Here is a 15283-nt window from a genome sequence, read left to right as displayed (position 1 = left end):
CTTCCAAATGTTTTCAATCAAATCCCTTGGGTATCTACTGTTGATCAAGTATAACCTTCTGGCATCTTGATCTCATGCAAAGCCATGCTTCTGGCCAAATATATGAATGTTCTTCTTGACCTTGAGTATTGGACATTAATAAATATGAACCCAAATATTTTTTTCAGAGGGAATAAAATACTTCCATTGCTATTAAAACATGCAGTCCTCTGACTTTTCTTGAAGACATCTGTGCATAGAAACTGTTTGAGTATGGAGATAGTTTTAAAGCAATGCCAATACCCTCAGCATTCTGATGAGGGCTGTAGCAGTTTCACAGTTCTCAGCTGCTGGAAATTATATTTACCGTGCAGGATAACTTTAAAGATACTAGTTATAGAGTTATGGAAGGCCATGATTAATACCATTTGATGATTGTTTGAATTGTGCTTCACACAATGAGCAAGGGTTCAGAGGAAGCCTTTGTCTGACGGCTACTTTGGCTGTGGGAAAGGGTAAGTCTGTGTTAGCAGTTGGATGTCATTTTCTTTTGTTTAGTATTTGCACAGTGCTCTATGTAATGTAGGATTATAATAAGGCTTTGCCAGCAACAGCAACAGACTTTGGGAATATGCACAGACCAGTGAGACCATGGAATGCACTTTTATCAGCAGAAGAGGCAACTTTTAATGGACCTATGATGGAGTTTAAGAAAAGAGTTTTCCCTGGACTATTGGCATGTACTTTATAGTGCTAAGCCAGGAGCTTTGCTCTTAGGTGTAATTTTTGGTTCTAATGCCTACCTTATAAGCACTTTTCTTTTGTACCAGCTAAATACAGCTCAAATTATTTATTGTTCATTAGAAGTAAGTAAATTTCACATGAATTTTTCGACCTCCTATTTAATCACTCCTACCATTGCCTGCTAGCTGATAGCACACCTGGAGATGAAAGTTTGTTTGTCCAGATGGTAGAGATCAATGAGCAGTGGCATGAGGAGAAAAGGATTTATGCAGGGAGATCCTAAGGCATCATAAAATATGACTTTAGCCTTAGCTTTCTCCCTATCCACTCTATTTGTGCAGTCACAGTATTTGTAATAAACTCCACTTATATAATGTCTAACCTGGGTTAGTTATCAACAACATTGTCTTGATTAATAAACCTATCATGGTTCTGGTTTTGATGCAGTGTTTTTGCTGATCTGTGGCTCTAGAGGCACTTGGGACTCTCCAAAGGAGACTGGAGGGGTAAATAATTTTCTGGGCAGATGTTGTCAGCATGGAACAGTGCACAATGTTGTGCACCAGCTCCACAGTGGGATAAAGCTGAGTCTTCCAGACACCCATGGCTGTGACTTTGCATGAGTTTCTTTAGCCTGAGTGCCAGCTTAAACTGATCCCATCCCTCTGCTCATCCAGCTGTTTTATTATTTGGCAGCTACTCAAGATTTCCTGGAATAATTGCAAATGAGTAATAATTTCTCATTTAGCATATATGCAGCTCTGGAATCAGTGATCATTTGCATGCTGTAATAAATATCCAGCCATGCTTTGGACATTAGTTCTGTACATTTGAATAGCAAACTTCAGGAGGAGGGGGACAGAGGTAGAGTCCCATTTGTTATTATTGTTATTAGTTTAAGTTCCTATAGTTTTAAAATCAACTTTATTAGCAGAAAATAATGATGTAAAAATAAATAGGCAGGTTCTGTTGGCAAGCAGGTGGCCAGGAGCAGGCAGAAAAAAATAAAAATGCTGTTGTAGGATCCAAACTACCTGGAAGTGCCTGAGTGTTTTTCTGCTCAGTCCAGGCTGTCCCATAAATGCTAAGCATCTCAAAGGTCATCCAAATAAAAAGTAAATGCAAACAGAGGCTTCTTTCTCTCACACAGCAGACCTCCAGCCTGCTCAAGATACAATAGTGAAAGCCTGCCTGTTTTGACTATTAGTCAGTCTTATTCAACTGCCTTTTGGGAAAGTTATGAACAGCAGTCTGGGGGCTCTTTGCAGGTGACCTAGGGTGGGACACAACATCTGTCAGGCTTCCAGAAATATGAGGCCCTCTTTAAAGCCACTCTTAAAGCCTTTCTTGGCTAGAAACTGATAACAAAGTGTACAATAAGAAATTATTTTTGACAAAAAACCCAGTATACCTTGCTGCCTCCCTGGTGCAGCAGTTTGGCTTTACATCTGGTGGCAGTCTTCCAGGCAGTGAGTTCTATCCAGTTTTTCCTGAAGAACTTTTAGTAGCTTAATTGATATGATTAGTACTAAAACCCAACTAACCAGACAAAAAATCCCATCCCAAACAAAATAATCCAAGATGAGTGGAGCTCACCAAGATGAGTGGAGCTCTGTCACTTCCTCTTCATGTCCAGGGAGAGCAATGAGTTCTCTGTTGCTGAATCCATTATTTCCTCTTGTTGCCACAGCTCCCTTTTCAGTTTTCTCACGTTACTAATGACTTAAATGCAAGTTGAGAAGAAAGGTAAGAACAGGACTGAAATATACTTTCTCCCTTAACAAAACACCTCCTTCTCTTTCTTTGACTGCTCTAGCCTATACATGTTGCTAAGATACAGCATCATATATAGGATGAATAAAAAAACTATTGCAGAATTTAAATGGCTTGAATTACCTGTAATGCTGATTAGCTTGGCTTGCTGCCAGCAGTAACTCCTTTGTGGGATAGTGAGACTGGTGTTTTTATGTTTGCTGCTGTGAAAAACTGACAAGTGTGACTCCTTGATGCTCTCCTGCACCCTAAGGAAGGGACCCTGGCATTTGGCAGTGAACGGAGTGTAAGCTAAGCAGGTGGGAAGGTTGTCATCAGGATTGAGCTGTTTTAGCAGACAGCACTGGATAACTACTGTGCTTGCCAGACATGGCACTATCAGTTTAGCTGCAAAGGAAAGATGTTTCCTTCCAAGGAGGACACATAGTTATTTTGTCTTGGACACTTGGAGACAACCTTTCACAGTAGGAATCCATAAACAAAAATATTCATGTTAAAAGAATCTGGCCAAGGATGCTACATTCATGTCTGTTTGCTTTTCCTTTTTCCTTTTACAAAATGAAAGCAAATTAATTCCTTTGCTACAATCAATAGTAGACAAAAGATAACTTTTTTCAGTTCAAGGCTATGAGCAGTATTGACTGATACAAAACTCTTGTTACGAATTATACTGTACAAAAGTTCTCTAAAATGCAGAAGGTTAATATAAAATTTTTGTGACAATGAAAAAAACCCCATCAAATTCTAAGGGGAAACAAGTAGGCATACAGAGCTCACATATGTTTGTTTAAACACAATTTACATGTTAAAATACAGTAGTTACTTTCTGGATAAGAGCTCTCAAATTATAAAATTAATCTGTCAGGTTTTCAGACTTGGCAGTGTAAAAGGCTTTCTTACTGTGTTCTGAGTAGGGGAAAAGCATCACCTCAGTGGCAAAGAGCTAAATAACCACAGAGTTAATGGAGGGAAAGTTTAGGAAAATAATTACGTAAATTCACTTCAGACCCGATCCTGCAACCTCTAACCATGCAATGACATTCTCTGGCCAGCAGCAGACCTGAATTTACACTTTGCAGAATCACATCCTTACTGAGCTAGGGACTGCCAAATAGCTGTTAGTGAGGGAAGTGCCATGTGTGCCAATTCCAGAAACCAGTAAGCAGTACAGTCTGCCCTATATTTTCAGGCTTTCAGTAACTTACATAACTAGGTGCAAAATACTTATTTTTATTTCTGGTTCTTTTCTTTGGAAGTGCAGTCATGTGCAATCAGGTGGAATAAGTGTGCTGATAATTTTCCTTCAGAAATTGTAATGGTTAGCCATGTGGACACTTTTCTTTTTAGGCAAAAACCATGAGGTACTGAAGCAAGCATTCACTTTTCTTGCACTTGAGGTCACAAATTTATGCAAGTCAAAAATGTCGTGCCTGCCAAAAACATCATGCTACACTCCACCAAATAAAAGGACACTGTTATTCTTACAAGGAAAGGTTTGACAGGACAGGAAATAGGCAGGGTCATAGAAGTTTACTTAATACCAAAACTTACTTAACCATCTTTAAGCCAAAATACAATGATAGTTATTTAACAAAAAAAAAAAAAAAAAAAAAAAAAAAAAAAAACCCAAAAAACAAAACAAAACAGAAAAATAGAAAAATTAGAAGACATACAAGAGCTCCAAACTGTGTTATAGCAGCAAGCAATACAGAAACTAGGGAACCTTAAATAAAATAATTCAGGTTATTATGTATCACCCACCCTTAGTGAGTTAACATCTATTAAGTAGGTTTTAATTTATATCCTGACCTTGCAGCCAGAGGCATTTGATTTGGAAAATCCAATGCAGAGCTGACCAGGCTATAGATTACTTTCATTACAAGGCAATCCTTAAGTAGTCTGCATTCCACTTAAAGGAATGGAGGAAGAGAGTAAGAGCACAGTGAATACGAAAGACAGGAAAAATGTTGCTGTTCATTACAATTTTCCATTTTTGTTGAAACGCAGCAGGAGAGAAAAGCCACAGGCTTCTCTAGTGCTCTTGCATGCCAGGAGGGATTATGCAAACACTGCAACCACCCAAATCTTATTTAAATTATTGTCATTGTTCCCCCTTTAATGGTCATGCTTTTGCCTGCTTTCACTCAAATATTGCTGCATCTTTCTTTCCACCAACATAGTCCCAGTGGGAGTCATCAACTCTTAATTATAGATGAACAATCTTTGAAAAATACCTCTGAAAAAGAAGTGGAAAAGAAAGCAAACTTTAAGTGCCATCTAGTGGCTGATGTAGAAAACATTAAATAGATAAAAAAATTCCTACCATGCCATAGAACAATATAACAGCTGAGCTGAGGAAGCTGTGCCTAAATTCTCAACTACACCAGGTTAACACTCTGGGGAAAGAAAGAACTAAAGATCAATGGTAGCAGTGGTATTACTGCCATAATTTTTGTTTTAAGATTTTTGTCCAAAAGTGGAGAGTTCAAGTGGTAGGAATTGAGCCCTGTGCACACTGCTGGGGAACTTCTGAAGTTACTTGCCTGAGCACTCAATGACCCACTTAGGCAGTTTGTCACTGAATTACAAAATTAATTTACAATTAGGTAATGGAGCTAGGATAGGTCTCAGATAAAGTAATGAAAGAGATTGTTTTCCACTCCCCTCTCTCTTGCCAGATACCAAGATAATAGACTTTTGTAATGTAGATATTATAGGAAAAAGGAAACATGAAAATAATTGGGAGGGTATTGTTTTTCATATAAATGAAATTGTGGGGATATAAATAAAAGAGATAGCTTGGTTTGAACCATAGAGTGGCAAATGCTGTTTTAAGAAGCCTCTACTCAGGCCCAGTACAAAGTTTCTACAAGTTTCAAATGCAGGCCTTGATCTGCAGTAGCACTATCAACTTTAGAACTTTCAGTACATTGGGAACTCTTGTTGTCTGGGTAGAAGCATTTGTCTTTCAAAAATTTGCTACTTCTATTGAGGAAAATAGCAAATCCCAACATCCTAATAGGAGTTACCAGAATTCCTTACCCGTGTGCAATGGCTTGGTGCACATGGAAGAGCTCAGGGTAGAGGTAAGCTTGAAAACATTTCTCATTTCAGATGAACATTCCCAAGGTCCTTACTGGGAAGGGCCTTGCAGCAATCTCAAACTCATGACACACTTCTCTAGAGAAGTACTGAGAAACAATGGAAAGGAACTCCACCATACCAGTTTCAAAACAAGTGAGCCTTTCCTGGTAATGACACATAATGGTTTTAACGTTCAAGTTACTGCAGGTGTGCATATGTAAATTTGTTTTTTCCTCATCTCCCTCAGATAGCTCCTGAGATTGTGCTTTTTTTAGCAAATACTTATCTCAGAATCTGTATTAGCATTATTTTCAAAAATGGAAATCAGTTAATTTTCCACCAGGTACAGCAAATAATAAGTATCACATGAACTCCAACTTATTCTTTGTAGGTTGCAGTTCCAAGCAAGGCCTCTTGTAGCATCTTTTTTTAAAAAGGACTTGCATCAGTGGAACCCCTGCTGGGTGTTTGCTTTGGGAGGTAGAAACTAAAAACTGCAGCAAAACTTTGACTTACAGTCCAGAAGAGGAAACAGCTTTTCACAAAAGGATCATAGATTTTTAGGCCTTTAAATAGCCTTTAAGTTCCTTTTTGGCAGGGTATAGAACTGAACAAAATTAGTGTCAAGCTCAGCTTTCCCAGTTCATTTAGACCACATTGGTATGATGAGCTCTTGCTTACAGGGGCCTTCTGCAGGATGTGCCTGCTCCTGATGGTCTGTCTGGGGGTACAGATCCAAGCACAGGGCTATGATGAGGGGTAAGGACCAACAGCAAAACCACTGACCAGGATATCATAGCACTTAGAGGAAAAGGCTTCTACCCTAGACAAAGATGAATCTACTTCTTGTTTCAGCACTGCCAAGCCAGTGTAATGCCTATCCCATGGCTGAAGGGATCTGAATGCTGTCACACTGCTCTTTTATTTTCCAGCTCCAGGGGCAGGCAGGATAAAATGTATAAGATTTGTAGTATTTTAGGCCTACTTCACTAAAAATAGTCCTAGACAGGAACATGAAACTAATACCAACAGGATTATCCTGAGCTGAAACTACCCAGCAGAAGAGCAGTGTGAACATCAGCCTACAAAGGTGCCCTTTCCACTGCTAAAACTTAAAGCACAGAATTTCCTACCTGTGATCTTCCAGATAAGAAAATCCTAAAGTACAGACAGCTGCAGGAAAAAAGTGAGAGCTTCAGAGCCTTTTCTAATTCTTTTATGTAAAGTGGGAAAATAGTCACTTTTCTTTCCTTTTTTATTTCTTCTCTCCTCTGCATGTTCTTTCACCTAAAAGTCAGAGAGTCATTTAAGAAATTCCACACACTTATTGAATCAAGTTTAGGACAGATTCAAAAAACATTCTCTGTTAACTGGACAAAAGTGACCTTAAAACACCAAACTGTGCATTGCTTCAATAATTCAGAATTTACTTCCATACAGAAACCTATTGATAAATTTGTAAAAATATTCCAAAAGTGTAATTCATAGCTCTTGTTTACTACATAGAAGCTATTTCCAGGTGAGTTGTGTTATTTAACTCAAACTGTATTACTTTGAATATAAGAGAGCTGAAAAACTGGCCACTTGAAGATCAGCTGAGGATCAAGGTCAGAACTTTAGCTTTGCACAGAAACACAAGTATTTGGACAGGTTGTAGAGGATGCAATATTGAATTTCTTTGTCTTATTCTGCTTTTGGTGTCACAGTGGGAAGTCCTATTGATACTGTCACTGATGCTGTATGAAACAGGGTCTCAGTATGAAATCCTGAGCCATGTGGAAGACAGCTTTCAGAAGTCTAACAAAAACTGGCAAGGGAACAATTGGCTGTTGTAGGTTAGGTGAGTAAAATAAAATAGATCATTACGTTATTTTTTTCATTTATTACAGCATAATTGCCACATAAACAATATGTTCTTATTGCTGAGGACCAAACTTCTTGAAAGAGAAAATAATACATTAACTAGTAAGTCAAGCCAGTCATGCATATTTCCTCATTATGCAGACAAATTCACTGGAGGATAGATACAGAGAAGTCTCAATAAAACTTGAAATATTCTTATGTACTCCAGAAATCCTACTTCTAATTCAGATGAAAAATTAGAAATATTATAACAAAAAACAAAAACAGAAAGTGTATTCAAGTGATTTTCAGTTCTTTCCAGTAGAGCCAAAGCCACCTTCACCGCGTTCTGTGTCATCCAGAGTCTGAAAGACATCAATTATGATAAGCTGGTTTAGTGCCTTAACCTGCCTTTTGTTTCTATACAAGAGATATTGTCTATCATTTACTTGTAACAAGTGCAATAATTAAGAAAGAAAACAATGTATGCAAGAGACTTTAGAATACCTTTTGTACAAGCTTAAACAAATGCTTGTGAGACAACCATTTCTAGTATATACTGAACTGTTCCTCAAAAACTCTGAAAACTTACCAAAAAAGGAAAAAAAATAACATCTGTGCAAGTATGTACAAAGAATCAAGACTTTCATTCAGGTAGTACTGCTGCTATGCAGTTCTACCATTGAAAGCAACTTTAGCCAAGTATTTATCTATATAACAAATTTCCTCTTATATACAAGTATCTTAAACTAATAATCATTGAAAAGGCAGAAATATTTTCTTTTGTCAACTTACTTCAACTTCTTCTAGCTCAGGATAATAAATGCGTTCACAGATGAGCTGGGCAATTCTATCCCCCTTTTTAACTGCAGAGAAGTTAAAATATTGTTAGTTCCTTCAAAAAAGTGAACAATGAATATAGACTTTAGACAATCTCCTTTCAAGAATATCAGAATATATAAAAGTGAAAACACTTATTTGAAACTCATCTAAACAGAGGTTAACAGACCCAGAAAAATATAGGTTAAGACAAAGTTTTGCTTGGTCCTTCTATGTTGAATGTCAGCAGCTGTACCAGCCCAAGGCCTTTCCATTCACTCCTGCTGCCATACTCTGGCATCCCAAGTTCATTATGTACAAGTGCTGCAGAGATGGAGACACAGCTGGATGGACAATGTAGCTCCTTTTATGAACTAGACCCAGGAATTTGGGGAGAAAAAGGCAAACTGATAAAAGGAACACTGAGTTTCTCACTAAAAACCAATCAGGCTCACAGAACTTCCATAAGCAGCTTGTGATGTGAAGATGCAGGAGAGGCCACAAAAGCACTTCTTGCACCTGGGCACTGAAACCGAAAACTGACTTTTTGCAGAAAGACGGTGTAATAAAGGGAAAATCCTGCCTGTTACTCAGGTTTCCCAGGACTCTGGACAAGGTTTTTGTCAAATACTGCTTAGCTAATTTTGTTTTTCAGAGAAAGATAGTAACTTGATACAAAGTTGCATTTCAGTACAGCTTGTGAATGTAAAGCTTAGCTAAGTAGGGATGTTTTGGTTTGCTTTTGTGGCCGTGCGCTGGTTTTGGGGGCAGTTTTTTTGCATGCTGCTTAATTTAATATGAGTACAATCTTTACATGTTCCCATGACAGGACATTATAAAGTATCTATGCTTTTGGTAACTGAGAGAAGAAAAATGTTCCCAGCTAGTTCCACCTCTGCATAAACTTTTAAAGAAAAAATTAGTTTCTTGTTCCCAGTCAGATGGCTGAAAATAGGCTGTGCCAGGCTTAACACTTACCTTCAAATGTCTCCTTGCCAAAGTTGAACAGTACCACACCAACATTTCCCCTGTAATCCTCATCAATAACACCAGCTGTCAGGAGAAATTTTGAGAGGTACCCAGTTAGTAAATGTCAGTGTATGAGATAACTAGATTAGATTAAAGTTTAGATTAATAAATGATTACAGTATCTCATAATGACAGGCTTAATACTTCTGATGCACAACTAACAATATATATGCAAATACTGAGATCTAAAAATGCTAATCAGTCTTGCAAAAGGAACTGAAAAACCCCATCACATGTCAAGAAGTGCTTTACCACTGTACTACTAATTTTAGTGGTAACACCCTCTCTGAAATCAAGACAGCTGGACTAAATTCAGGCCCCATTTGTTCTGCTAACTTCAGCTCACTCAGTGTCAAGCAGAAATCTGTTGTTAACTCTAACATTTCATTTGAGAGCTGTGGATTTCACAGATCCAAACCCTGTATCTCTGGCAAGGTAACAGAATCAGACTGTGAGGAAGTGACTGTCATACAGCTGTATCTAGTACCAAGACTATATAACAGGCTTACTCTTCTATTCTGTATGGCTGTATTAACTGCATAGTTCAGAAGACTAGCTACATTAAAATAATGATATTCTGCTTCTTTAGAGTTTTTCTCTCAGATAGAGGAAAAGCATTTCCAGTAGAAAATATGAGTTTGGGCTTCCCTATGGTCCTAAGTATGTATATTTAGAAGTCTACTTGCAGAAATAATTTAAATACTAAAATAAAATTATTCAAGTTCAAGACATTCCCCAGTTTATACAAAGTACTACCATTAGAGATTACTAACACCAGAAGAAACTGTAGCATGAGTTTACCTTGAAGTTTTAATGTTGAACCACAAAATGCACATTTAGAAGAAAAACCTACTTTGTAAAGTATTTCCTTCAGCTTTTGAAAAAATTGTAATGCCTATGATCCATAGTTCCCATGCAATCTCTTCATTAGTTCCAGTGTGGAAAAGTATTTACAGAGCTCTCCTATGTAATGTTTTGGGTTAATCCAATGGCATTGCTGAACAGCTTCCTAATTAAGGTGCTAGTAGCACTGGGAGTATCTCCTGAGTTTTGAAAATTCAGAAAAACAAGCAATTCTCAAGTTAATTTGCTGGTTAAAAAAATGGAGAAACCAGCATGTAAGAAGTCATTTTAATGCCTAAGCCAAAAAGTAACTTCTATGGCAGGCACTGCCTACAGAAGTATGATACAGTTATTAGTTAAAAAAAAAAATCAGTAATCTTTCTTATAATTAAGAAAGTGTTAACATAATTATGATGACCTGTCTCTCTCAGGTGTTACCCAGGTATCTCCTTTTGCCAGCCATCATTTATTTGCACACTACAGTGTGAAACTAAGGCACTTCTGTGATCAGTACTTACCAAGTCTTAATAAAAAGAACAAAAACCTTACCTCCAACATCTATGAAGTGCTTTGCAGCTAAACCAGAACGTGGTGCTAGAAAAGAATTTTTATTAAGTATTACAATTTATTTATTTAAAAAAGTATTTATAGGTTATATAGGGTGTTTGCACAGAGTCTTGGGAATGACAATTGTTTCCAGTCTTTTTAAAATAAACATATGACAGGAATTATGTTAAGAGTTCACATATACATTAAACAGAATAACAGCTGCAGCAGGCAACAAAAAAATTGCAATTTTTAAGTAATGGAAATGTATCTTTATTTGACCTGCAATTGCAGAGTAGGTTTCTCCAAGGAAGACAACTGGAGCAGACAGATTGTCTAATCTTGGTTTATTTTTGGTGACCACCACTGGTTCAGCACCATCTCAGAATATTAGGTCAATCCATTTAAGTTATGAAGGAATAAAATACCTGGCAAGGAATTTCCTAAGTAGTGTTATACACAGAAAAATTGTGTGTGGGGATTTAGGTTTTTACTTACCTTATGATCTTTAAAATTTTCTTTGGGCTAAGAGAAATGCACGTGTTCTTTTACATAAAAGGACATGGCAAACTCTGATCATGTTCTTCCACTGGAGTGGCTATGCTTTTTTACATAAAGAATTTCTACATAATTCAGATAAAGAATGCACAAAATAAACAAAATATCTTGTATAGATATCTTTCTTATTCTATCACAATATGTCATCAAATTCTACTACACTGGGACTCTGGGGTTAATTTTTAAACAACCAGGGATGCATTTTCTGTATGTCCAATACCTATTAGTCTTTGTGGTTTGAATTCTGAAGCTGCATACAAATAATGAACTACTGTGGGGCCTATAAAGTTAAAGTTGTATGTAGAGTACAGGCATTTTTGCTGATCATCCTTTGGCCACCTGACACACACCAAACCTCAAATGTGTCTGACAACAGCTAACAGGAAAACACTACAAGATTAAGTAAATCACACAGCCACGTGGCATCCCCTTTTTGTGCTGACTAATTCTGAAAGCTTTAGGCAGAATCTAAATGTGAAGCTGCTGTCCAACCTGTTCTAGCATGCCTCTGCAGCCTGTGACAGCTGTGTACTCACCCACTCGGCCATAGCAGCCAGAAGGAAGTGCTATTTGAATGTCTGTTTTCACCACAGCCTTTTCCATGGGGGGGATCACACAGTCATAGGCACTACATTAAAGGAAGAAACATTAGTTTATATAGAATATTTTTTAAAGTTTCTTTATTGTAACTTAAGATACAAAATTACCCAGAATGATTTGCCAGGGAATTTATACCATTAAATTTAAACAACAAATATTTACAGATTTGCAAAATTGAATGCAGATCCTAAAACACAAGATGCTGCAATTCTGATGGTGCTAGTTTAAGATTCCAGAAGTGTCATTTGAACAGCATACTTCTGCCAGTTTCAAATGTTTTTTTAATTAGTAAGATATAAAAAAAAATTCAAGTTTAAAATAACCATTAGGTGAACGTGATTGTACATTTTCTGTGCAATAGCAAAAACTTTATGAATAATACAGTCTGATTAGCAGACGAACTATCTGATGAATTTTGTAATCAAAATTAACAATCTAGTAAGTTAACTTTGAGACAACAATGTTTTTTTTCTGAGCAGTCTGACAGTTCATGATTCACACAATTCTCCTGGAAACTCTGAACTACAGAGATTTTAAGAACTGGCTGAAGCTACCCAACTGGAGGCCTAATGAAAAGCAGTGGTGACAATACTTGTCATGTCTTGACCTTGACAAAGAGCTGTTTTTCAAATGATGGGACGCACTGAAAGGTTTTCTATAAAACAGACTTTTTCCAGTCTACAGTGCAACATTGGAACAAGAACAAAAACAAACCTGGTGAGATGAAAGGGATAGAAAGAAAAAAGGGTAAGGTGTAGTGCAGTAAATCTTCAGGAAAGTCAGAGAGGTGAAGGAAGAAAAAGGCTGGTTATTCTACGTAATACTAAAAAAGGTAAGTTAGAAGTGGCAGCAGCAAAGTTCACTCGTTCAAAACGAGTGAGTTGATCGCAGAAGCACTATGCAAATAACCACAAGTCTAGCTACGGGTATTCCTGAACAAAGTGAAAGCCATTGAATAAGGGCCATTGTTAATGCAAACCAAAACCTAAGTCTATACATGAACCCACGCGGTTTCCAGCCAGGAGCATTATCAAACGGCTCCAAGGCCCTTTGGCCGGCAGCAGCCCCGGAGCCAAGAGGAAAGCAGAAAAGCACAACTGCTGGCAAGGAGGGCCCACGTGCGCTACCATATTTTCCTTTCAAGAGGAGCGCAACCTGGCCGATGTGAGCACCAACAGCAATTCTGGATGCTCTGTCACGTCTGACTTTTAGCCAACGACATCTGTGCCTGATGCAATCTATGCTGTAACATGGCTGGACCACAGATAACGGAAAATGGTGAGGGATGGGGGAGCAGGGAAGCCAGATCAGTTCTGGCCTCCTCTCCTGCACGGCCAGCGAGACCGTCCGGGGACTCAGCTCGGCCAGAGGCCATGAGGGCCCTCCCAGACGCCGGAGCCCCGTGCCCAGGGCTCGCCGAGCGGGGCGGAGCTCCCGCCGCGGGTGCCGTACCCTCACCCTCCCTCACCTGTACAGATCGTAGCCCGCAGCCCGCGCGGAGCCCCTGGACGGAGCGAAGGCGTTCTCGGACAGCTTGGTGAAGCGCAGCCGTGCGGAAGCTTCTCCAGGCCCCGAGCCCTTCTGCCTCTTGCTGGGGGACGGCTGCGGCACGGCCTCGGAGGCGGGCATGGCTGAGGGAGCGGCAGAGACGCTGTGAGGGACGGCCACCCGCACGCCAAAAACCCGCCAAAACGCGGCGCGGCCCATGAGGGCGGGAGCGGGGGGGGGAAACCGGCCTGTCCGCGGCCTCTCCGCGCGCGGCGCAACCCCATTTCCCCCCTCGATGAGAATGGCCTCGCCCAGCTCCTCCCGGGCACCCCGCGCCCGCACTGAGGGTCCCGCCCCGTGTGTCAGGCGGGGCTCACCCATCGCCCCAAACCGCGGTCACCGCCTCACGGCCGGGTGGCCCCTGAGGGGCACCGACAGGGCCCGCGGTGCGGCCGGGGAGCGTGTATCCCCCAAAGCCCCTGAGGGCTGCGGGCTGGGCAGTGTATGCTGCCCCGCAACTCCCCCACCCCTCCTTACAGCGCCCGAAGGGGTGCCGGAGCCACCGGAGGCACCGGGCCAACATAGCGCTGCCGCCGCCGTGTGGGAAGCGCGCCATGGACCGCTCGCCAGGCGCTCCCCGCCGCGGTTCGCGCGGCTCATCGAGGACGGGCGGAGGTGCCGGCGCCCCGTTCTCCCCGTGCCCGGGCTCTACCTGCCGGCGCAGCCCCTCGGGCAGCAGCCCGGCCCGCGGCGCCCCTCGGGATGCGGCGGCGGCGCTGCCGCAGGCTGGCGGGCGGACCCCGCGGGCCGCGCGGCGTTGCCGGGGGACGCGATTGCGGCTGCACGGGCGGGCGGGGCCGGGACCGGGGCAGGGGCAGGCGGTGGCCGCGGCGCCCTCAGGAGCCCCGGGGCCATTCCCGTTCCCGCCCTGCACTGCCGGGAGAGGCTGAGCACAGAGGGCCGCCCCGCGTTCGGCAAACAGCCGCTGTCCTCCACAGGCATAGGGTGCTTGGGGCTGAGAGGGACCTCTGGAGAGCACTCACTGTAATCCTGCTGTTAAAGCAGATCTTAGAGCACGTTGCGCAGAGTATAGACAGAAAGAGACTCTTACAGAAATGGTCAGGCCGCGACGGAGGCGTTTGCCTTAAGGGAGGAGAACAGTTCTTGACGATGAGGTGGATGGGAAAACCTGTCAGCGCTAGGCCTGCCCTGTTCTTCTGTCTTGGAGCACAAGACTTATTTCCTTGTCTTTAATACACTCTGCCATCTTGCCTTTCGATTTATGATGTAATTTCCCCCCTGTTTTTCCTACATTTATGTCTTTCTATTTACATATAGATATATTCTACAGGACATATGTATATCCCTAGGAGTAGGGAATTTTCTGCATTCCCCCATGGCTCTCTGCTATGGGCTGAAAAGACTATCCATTGGATTCATAGTTTCAGAATTGTCCCTGGTGAGGCTAATGGAGGTATTTGGCTCTGCATAATAGCTACAGGCTTTTGGATTCTTTTTGCTGGTCCAGATTTCGTCAACTACTCTCTGTGATTTTTGTTTTAAACTCTTAAGTGTATGTGATTGTCTCCTTGCTATGTTATGTTTTCTAAATGCAGCCAGATGGCAGTGAAACCTTTACTACACATGGCAGTTCAGTTGTGAAAGGTATTTTTAAGAATGTCCCAATTTGGGCTTTCTTTTATTCCTGTTCAGTATTTTCAGTCTAAATAGTACGCACTGTTTTAAGGAGAATATATATGTAACACAGACCCATGTAGAAAAACTACTTAAAATATTTTATGGCTTCTGATATAAGCTATCCAAAAATTGAAGTTGATAGCATTAGTATCAGATTAGTATCTAATTGTAAATGTTTATTTATACAAGCAGGAGTTTACAACTGCATCCTGCATTATAGTGTAGAAAAGGACCATTTTTATGAGTGGCCAGACTTGGGGAAGTAGGCTGGGTTCTAAAC

At 40.8% G+C, this 15283-nt stretch overlaps 1 protein-coding gene across 2 annotated transcripts; it reads right to left on the bottom strand.

The window, feature by feature from the left end:
* Nucleotides 1-7447: 7447 nt before the first annotated feature.
* DUT (deoxyuridine triphosphatase) lies at nucleotides 7448-14050 on the bottom strand. 2 transcript variants are annotated; one of them, XM_063169736.1, is made up of 7 exons: nucleotides 14018-14050; nucleotides 13286-13448; nucleotides 11754-11845; nucleotides 10663-10707; nucleotides 9220-9294; nucleotides 8218-8288; nucleotides 7448-7787 (listed from the first exon to the last, which is right to left on the bottom strand). In XM_063169736.1, exons 2-7 carry the CDS (start codon nucleotides 13444-13446, stop codon nucleotides 7731-7733), a joined length of 501 nt encoding a protein of 166 aa, XP_063025806.1. In that variant the 5' UTR covers nucleotides 13447-13448; nucleotides 14018-14050; the 3' UTR covers nucleotides 7448-7730. The 2 variants fall into 2 exon arrangements, with proteins under 2 accessions (XP_063025806.1, XP_063025805.1); XM_063169735.1 differs by lacking the exon at nucleotides 14018-14050 and adding an exon at nucleotides 13843-13936.
* Nucleotides 14051-15283: the final 1233 nt, after the last annotated feature.

This window comes from Melospiza melodia, chromosome 15 (assembly GCF_035770615.1).
Source record: "Melospiza melodia melodia isolate bMelMel2 chromosome 15, bMelMel2.pri, whole genome shotgun sequence".
Lineage (NCBI taxonomy): Eukaryota > Metazoa > Chordata > Aves > Passeriformes > Passerellidae > Melospiza > Melospiza melodia.
Note: the sequence above shows the minus strand (reverse complement) of the source record. Positions and strands in the feature narration are given on the sequence as shown.

Bases quoted from the DNA above. Each gene is read 5' to 3' on its own strand.
- DUT (XM_063169735.1), bottom strand. From the start codon at position 13,921: ATGGCGCGCTTCCCACACGGCGGCGGCAGCGCTATGTTGGCCCGGTGC. The intron at 11,846-13,285 runs GTGAGGGAGGGT...CCTTTAATGTAG, and splicing joins GCGGGCTACGATCTGTACAG to TGCCTATGACTGTGTGATCC. The intron at 10,708-11,753 runs GTGAGTACACAG...ATTCTTTTCTAG, and splicing joins TGGCTGCTATGGCCGAGTGG to CACCACGTTCTGGTTTAGCT.